The sequence below is a fragment of the Rhagoletis zephyria genome, unplaced genomic scaffold (assembly GCF_001687245.7).
Source record: "Rhagoletis zephyria isolate East Lansing unplaced genomic scaffold, Rhagoletis_zephyria_1.1 Rzeph_scaffold_00021, whole genome shotgun sequence".
NCBI lineage: Eukaryota > Metazoa > Arthropoda > Insecta > Diptera > Tephritidae > Rhagoletis > Rhagoletis zephyria.
The window spans coordinates 925258-933747 of NW_016157105.1; the positions used below are offsets into that span (position 1 = coordinate 925258).

Genomic DNA, 8490 nt, shown 5'->3' on the forward strand with positions numbered 1-8490 from the left:
AAGGCCAACAACTGTGCCAAGTTTGGAAGAAATTGGTGCAGCGGTTACCAAGATATACACATGTAACCATAAGTGGGCGTGGCTACGCCCATTTTCCAAAAATTTATAATATTCTTATTTTTCGTCTAAAAATTATTGTAAATATCAATTTTGAGTGAATTATCTTCAGTAGTTACTAAAATATCGCAGTTTTCGTATTTCTGAAAATTACCGTTATATGGGAAGTGGGCGTAGTTACAGTCCGATTTGGCCCATTTTCAATACCAACCTACCTTGGAGTAATGCCAACAACTGTGCCAAGTTTGGAAGAAATTGGTGCAGCGGTTACCAAGATATACACATGTAACCATAAGTGGGCGTGGCTACGCCCATTTTCCAAAAATTTATAATATTCTTATTTTTCGTCTGAAAATTATTGTAAATATCAATTTTGAGTGAATTATCTTCAGTAGTTACTAAAATATCGCAGTTTTCGTATTTCTGGAAATTACCGTTATATGGGAAGTGGGCGTGGTTAAAGTCCGATTTCGCCCATTTTCAATACCAACCTACCTTGGATTAAGGGAAACCTACATACCAAATTTCGTTGAGATATCTCAATTTTTGCTCGAGTTATCGTGTACACGGACAGACGGACAGACGGACAGACGGACGGACAGACAGACATGGCTTAATCGATTTCTCCTTTCATTCTGATCATTTATGTATACATTTGTCTATGTCTATCTCGATTCGTTTTGGCTGTTACAAACAACAGTTATGTGAACAAAATTAATATACCCTTGTGCACAAGTGCGCTCGGGTATAAAAACCAAAAATTATTTTGAGTAACAACAATTAAAATAATTATTATTTAAGTTTTTAAAATTCGGGTTTTGTCATATGTAATATTTTTATGCGCACAACTCCTTAGTAGGCGACCTTCGGCCGCGCTTCTTCAAAGTACTAGCTCTAGCCGTACCAACATCTCAGCTATGCTATTATACCCACAGTGTGTTATGTGTGCGCCGAAATTAAATTTAGTGGTCCTTTGTTCCGTTATCGAATAAGCTTGTTTGTTCGATTTCGTTAAAAATATACATATGAATGGTCGCCTCAAATAACGTTGTAAGCCACAATTTGTTCAAAGCTAGTTTTCTTGATTTTAAAGATATTAATGTGTATATTTTGTTTTTTTAAAGGCAAGATTCTTGAAGACTGATATACCGAAAAAGTAGAAACCCCAATTAAATCACCGTTTGTGCGTCAGTAAAGAAGTTTTTTTTCTATTTTGTAAACTTATATTTTTGTCGATATGTATGNTCAAAAGGTAGTCATAAGCCATTTGAAGTTAATGACCCCTATCTCCTCCACTACAAAATCTTTGAACTTCTTTTACCAGCACGTCGATTTGAGGTGATTGTGGTTGAAAAAATAATGCAAGTTAAAGCTCTCTGTTTCGTTTACATTAGCGACACTATGAGTAAATTCATTTAAATCTTTTTCAAAAAAAGCTCAGTCTGCAATTTAAAAGTACAATTTCAAGCTTTTTGTTAATTGCAGTCAAGACGGCATTTTACAAAATTCATACTTCAAAATGCATAAACAAGTTCTTACTCTTAATTCGATATTTCAAATTGTTCGGGATCCCAGGATTAATATAAGCAAATCCCGGGATTTTGTGACCTCAAAAACACCGGGATCCCATGATCCCGGGATTGGTATCCCTAATACATACATTTCTAGTAAAACTTTTTATTCATATCCATTCCATTTTCTTAAAAGCAAAGAATTCAGCTGATTTTACAACACCATCTTGTATAAATTCGCCTTGGCGTGTATGTTATACCAATTTTTTGCCCCGATTACCGCGATTGGGATGCCGTACTATATACGTAGGCATGTACATAGGTATTAAGAATGTTAATCCCGGGATCCCGGTCTTTTTTAAGTCCCGAAAATCCCGGGATTATTTGCGTAGAATCGCGGGATTTTCGGGATTTGTAATTTACACTGGTGGCAACAATAGAAACGCTTTATGTTGACCAGTTTTGGCTATATTTCTTTTGTTTATTTAATATTTAAATTTTTTTATAAATGTGTAGCTAAATATACTTATAATACCTTGCGACAAGCAATTTTGCATACACAAAAAATCAATATATTCGCCAAATATTGTAAAATTGCGTTTTTAATTTTTTCTCTCTGACGTCAGGATTTTTTAAAGGAACTTTGAAATTTGAAAGATATTAGTAATTCAAAAAATGATTTAAAAATTTCAGTGCAAAATACTTAAAACAAAACAGTATGGGTATCAAATGAAAGAGAAGATTATGTAGAGTTAAAACATTACAATTTTTGGTGCGTAAGGAACGGGTAGGTATTGAAAATACCCTTTTATAATTTTATCCTTGAATATCCTTGAAATTTTGCAATTCTTATTTTTGAAAAAATTACATGTTAAGCCTAAAAAAATAAAACAGATTAAAGGGGCATTTTAAATTTCTATTCGTTCTTTTGAACCCATAAAAGATATTTCCTTTGATACCCATATTTTTGTTTTACATTGCACTGAATTTTTTAAATTAATATTGGAATTAATCCTATCTTATATGCAGTTAATTATATGTAATATGAGGTAGACTTTTATAAAAAAATTTAAATTTTGAAAAAACAAAAGAAATATACACAAAACTGGCNTTTCAAATTGTTCGGGATCCCAGGATTAATATAAGCAAATCCCGGGATTTTGTGACCTCAAAAACACCGGGATCCCATGATCCCGGGATTGGTATCCCTAATACATACATTTCTAGTAAAACTTTTTATTCATATCCATTCCATTTTCTTAAAAGCAAAGAATTCAGCTGATTTTACAACACCATCTTGTATAAATTCGCCTTGGCGTGTATGTTATACCAATTTTTTGCCCCGATTACCGCGATTGGGATGCCGTACTATATACGTAGGCATGTACATAGGTATTAAGAATGTTAATCCCGGGATCCCGGTCTTTTTTAAGTCCCGAAAATCCCGGGATTATTTGCGTAGAATCGCGGGATTTTCGGGATTTGTAATTTACACTGGTGGCAACAATAGAAACGCTTTATGTTGACCAGTTTTGGCTATATTTCTTTTGTTTATTTAATATTTAAATTTTTTTATAAATGTGTAGCTAAATATACTTATAATACCTTGCGACAAGCAATTTTGCATACACAAAAAATCAATATATTCGCCAAATATTGTAAAATTGCGTTTTTAATTTTTTCTCTCTGACGTCAGGATTTTTTAAAGGAACTTTGAAATTTGAAAGATATTAGTAATTCAAAAAATGATTTAAAAATTTCAGTGCAAAATACTTAAAACAAAACAGTATGGGTATCAAATGAAAGAGAAGATTATGTAGAGTTAAAACATTACAATTTTTGGTGCGTAAGGAACGGGTAGGTATTGAAAATACCCTTTTATAATTTTATCCTTGAATATCCTTGAAATTTTGCAATTCTTATTTTTGAAAAAATTACATGTTAAGCCTAAAAAAATAAAACAGATTAAAGGGGCATTTTAAATTTCTATTCGTTCTTTTGAACCCATAAAAGATATTTCCTTTGATACCCATATTTTTGTTTTACATTGCACTGAATTTTTTAAATTAATATTGGAATTAATCCTATCTTATATGCAGTTAATTATATGTAATATGAGGTAGACTTTTATAAAAAAATTTAAATTTTGAAAAAACAAAAGAAATATACACAAAACTGGCTGAATTAAGGCGCTTCTTTTATTTCTGCCACTAGTATTATGAACTTCTTTCAAACAGAAAATAAATTTTTTGCATCGAGTTTTTTTCGACATACCTTAAATTACTTTATCAGATATGTACACGCTAAAATATTACTAAATGCATATAAATTTAATTACTGTCTTTCGTTTTGTTACTTATGAAATAATTTTCACTTTAAATAAAAAGTACGTTCCAAACCCATTTACTTATTAATTATTATGTGGTAGGAGAGCTTCTCAAACCATATTGATGCAATTTTTTCATGTTAAGTTGTTGAAAAATGATAAATATCTAAATCCCGGGACTGATCCCGGAATCCCGGGATTGAACCAACGACATCCCGAAAATCTTGGGATCATAAAAAACATGCATTTATATGAGATAAACATTTTGAGGTCTGCTGTTTAGGGAAACCTTAATTTCTGTCTGTAGTTTATTTTTTGGTTTAACTATTCTCTTAATTCATTTTAAAATTATAGTCAAAAGCAAAATAAAAAACAATTTCAAAATGAAATAGTACACTTTAACACCGACTTTCTTCTTGTTTTATTTATCTACTTCTCAGCCCCTAACGTTCCAATGACGCAACTGGCGCAGTACACAATCGAGCCAACAATTCACGCGAGCTACCTCATCAATACACAAGGAATGGTTAATCGGCCTTCAAATCTTCAAACTCCGCCAATAGAAACTTCTGCCTTAAATGAGCAGTATTCTGCAGCTTCATCATTAGGTCGTATAAAAACATCCGCATTTACTTCTGTATTGCAACAACAACTGTCTTATGATGGTACCGCGCCCCGTACCTTGTCAACAGGTGTACCAGTGAACTCCCAGTTCTATTATGGATGACGAAATTCCTAGGGTAGTGTATAACTTAAGGCTCTTTCGGATGATAACTCTCAACTCAAAGTCGAAGCCATCACAACTCTTACTGCCCACCTTTCGTATAATGTGCCGAAAGTGCAGCAAGAATGCTTTAATGAGAGCTACAATGAAAATGACAATCCAAATGACAGCCAGAACGTTAAAACTTCAATAAAAGTTCAGAATGGTTTGCTGCCGACTAAGCCATTGGAAAGCCAAATAACAGCAAAAGCCGAAAAATCAGACAGAATGCATTGCCTTTGAATGCATTAATGTTAGTTGTGGATAAATGAATTATTTATAAGTATTAAGTTACTGACAATGAAATATAATTCCTCATAATACTAATTTTGCACTGCAAAAACATTGAGCTGCGGCGCTTTTTAATTTTTCTTTAGGTTTAGCCTAATTTATAACAGCAACAATACTGAACAGAAATAATTAACATGAAAGGCCCTACACCGTGGATCGAAACCAAGTTCAACCCAAAGGTCTTGTTACTGAAAATCTTCTTGTGAATTTCTTCTCTACTATGTTTTCTAAGTAATTTAAGATGGAATAGAAAAAAATCCTGACACGGATTTTTAAGAAAATCGAGTTTTTGTGTTTTTTATGCTGAAAACATTGTTGCTCAACAGTAAGTTCAAAGCCTTTGCACTTAAAATTTTCTTGTCAATTTTATTTTCATGTTATCTTCTAAGAAATTGTAGTTAAAGAATGAAAAAAATCTTTAAATAAATATACAAGAGAATCGAGTTTTTATATTATTTTATGCCAAAAACCCTATATCTTAAAATAAATTGGTAATCCACCTTCCTCATCGCCTAGACATAAATGAGCAGTGGGATTCCACCTCCCAATTACTTCGTACGATTGTGGGAGAGGTTGTTGGTTATTACAACTCTCGCAGAAACAACTCGTTTCACGAAGATGCCGCGCGGCTACTGCTAATGTTGTCACTTCAAAAACCAAATTAGTGGTAGATTATTAATAAAAACAGCGGTAGATCTCTAACAAAGTGTTGTAAAATATTTGTAACATTTTTATTCGTCAAATTACACTGTAGTAACCATATGTGCAATACATCTATGTTGCTAGTAAAATCCCTGTAGTTCTGCTGAAATTTAGCTAGTGATCAGAGACGACATAAGCTAACAATTCCATGCATTACCGATTGTTTGGCAATTCGCTAGCAACAGGTATGCGACAACCGTGTTGAAAATATCATATATTAGCGATTTTGTGCATTGCTGGTCATAAGCCAGTGCGCTAACGATTGGCAATCGCCACTTTTGCACCAGATAATCGCTAGAAAAAGGACAAGTCACGCGTGCCGCTCGGTGTTTGCAAATAACTTCGGCAGCATTGCCATGTTAAATTAGTTAGGGAAAGGAATTGGTATCGCTAACATCGGGTGACTTGTAGCCTTCCTGCTACAACTAACAATTGCGATACTAATTCCTTTACCTAGCAAATTTAATATGGCAATGCCATTGAAGCAATGTCATTCGCTAGCGCATTGCTCAATTACCAGTATACACAAAATCGCTAGTATACAATATTTCCAATACGGGCGTCTTATTACGTGTCGCTGGCGAATTGCCTAACAATGGGTAATGTATGGAATCGTTGTTTAAGGTTGTCTCTTGCCAGTAGCAGAACTACAGGGATAAGATCGCAATACGTTTACAATTCGAAATCAAAGAAAGACAGCCCACTCGGAAATAGGTAAGCACCTTACAAGGTAATCCATGTTTTCTATTAGCTTTGAGTACCAAAATTGTCATCATGACCAGTATCATCTACTAATAGACCTCAAAATGAACACCTCCGATGACACCTTATGTTGTCAGTTGCAATAACGCCGAAGCTATTTCTAAGCGCCGAACAATACGTAAACACTACTGCTTTGTAAAGCGGCTCAGAAGTGTGTCTGATACCAAATGTACATTCTAAATTCCTACTTACCTAAGGCGGCCACGCCTTAGCTAAAGTAATGGAGATTCCGCAGGGAATTGGTAAGGACCGGATATAACCTCGGCGGCACGTTATTTTGCAACTGACAACGTAAGGCGTCATCGGAGGTGATATTTTTGTATTTTACTAGTAGATGACATTGGCCATGAACACAATTTTGGTACTAAAAGCTGGAATAAAACATGGATTATCTCGTAAGGTGCTCATCTATTTTCCCAGTGGGAGCCTATCACAATTTTCGTGATTGCAAAAGTAAATGTGCATATTTTCAACTACTACAGAAAATTAAATGCCATATCAAGACAGGGACGGTTCAGGGAATTGAACAAACAAACAATCTCAAGTTTCCTCCAAGCCGCAGTAATAGATGCTCTAAGGGCCGTTTGCACCAAGTATAGTTAAGGCTAACTGGAGGTACATCCTTTAGTTAAGCACAGCGACTGCATTATCGATCACATGATATATGCTGGGTATCGATTACGTTGATAACGATCTTTAACTGGGAGTTTAAGCCTGATTATGGCAATTTAACCTAACTTAACTTAAAAATGAAACAGATTTCGACATGGCATTAAGTTACGTTAAGTTTCGGCTGTTCAGTTATAAGCAACATCCATTTAAGAGAATGTTTAAGTGAGAGCCTTTAAGTTACGTCAAGTTGCCATAATCAGACCATTAGAATTAAAAAGACATGGTGCAAACGGCCCTAAGAGCATTTGTGCATCAAAATAAAATTTCGCTTGCGTTATATTCGCGATAAGGGCTCGATGTGTCGAGTTTCTCCGGTGCTCTTCGTTCTTTGGAAATTTGAAAAATTGGAAAATAGCAGATATTTTTCCTAACTAAAACAAAACTTATCTACACACATGATTGAATCCAATAAAGCACGCTATACGCTTCTCTTCTGAGTTAATTGGCGCCAAATGGAAAACCCAAATGATGCCAAGTCCTTTTCTAACTGGTATTTTTATCCTCCTCTATGTCGTAAAAATTTTAACGGCTAGATAAATGCGAAGAGGACCTGAAACCACAGCCAAGTATTTTTAACGGTGTGAAATTTTATGGTAGCTTGCGAGTCTCTTAAATATGGTTTTAGCCGTTTAAAGTTTACGACATACAACAATACGACAGTATACAACATCTTGTTAAGGGTGGATTGCAATAAGCCCGCAGAAATAAACTAAACTAAACTAAAATTCTTCGTCAACGTGAAAAATTAAAACAATGAAACCTACATACCAAATTTCGTTGAGATATCTAAATTTTTGCTCGAGTTATCGTGTACACGGACGGACGGACAGACGGACGGACAGACATACATGGTTTAATCGATTTCTCTTTTCATTCTGATCATTTATGTATACATTTGTCTATGTCTATCTCGATTCGTTTTGGCTGTTACAAACAACCGTTATGTGAACAAAATTAATATACCCCTGGCACAAGTGCGCTCGGGTATAAAAACGTAAAATTATTTTGAGTACCAACAATTAAAATAATTATTATTTAAGTTTTAAAAATTGGGGTTTTGTCCTATGCAATATTTTTACGCACAACTCCTTTTTGAGTAGGCGACCTTCGGCCGCGCTTCTTCAAAGTACTAGCTCTAGCCGTACCAACATCTCAGCTATGCTATTATACCCACAGTGTGTTATGTGCGCGCCGAAATTAAATTTAGTGGTTCTTTGTTCCGTTATCGAATCAGCTTGTTTGTTCGATTTCGTTAAAAATATACATATGAATGGTCGCCTCAAATAACGTTGTAAGCGACAATTTGTTCAAAGCTAGTTTTCTTGATTTTAAAGATATTAATGTGTATATTTTGTTTTTTTAAAGGCAAGATTCTTGAAGAGTGATATACCGAAAAAGTAGAAACC

The 8490-nt window shown here is 34.3% G+C and overlaps 1 protein-coding gene across 4 annotated transcripts in view; it reads left to right on the forward strand.

The window, feature by feature from the left end:
* The window catches only part of LOC108362068 (uncharacterized), a 608307-nt gene extending 603014 nt beyond the window's left edge, over positions 1–5293 (forward strand). For all 4 annotated transcript variants that reach the window (XM_017614914.1, XM_017614908.1, XM_017614923.1 and 1 more), the window contains one exon: positions 4335–5293. In XM_017614914.1, the coding sequence (XP_017470403.1) occupies positions 4335–4621 (287 nt within the window). In that variant the 3' untranslated portion in view covers positions 4622–5293. The remainder of the gene's footprint in view (positions 1–4334) is intronic.
* Positions 5294–8490: the final 3197 nt, after the last annotated feature.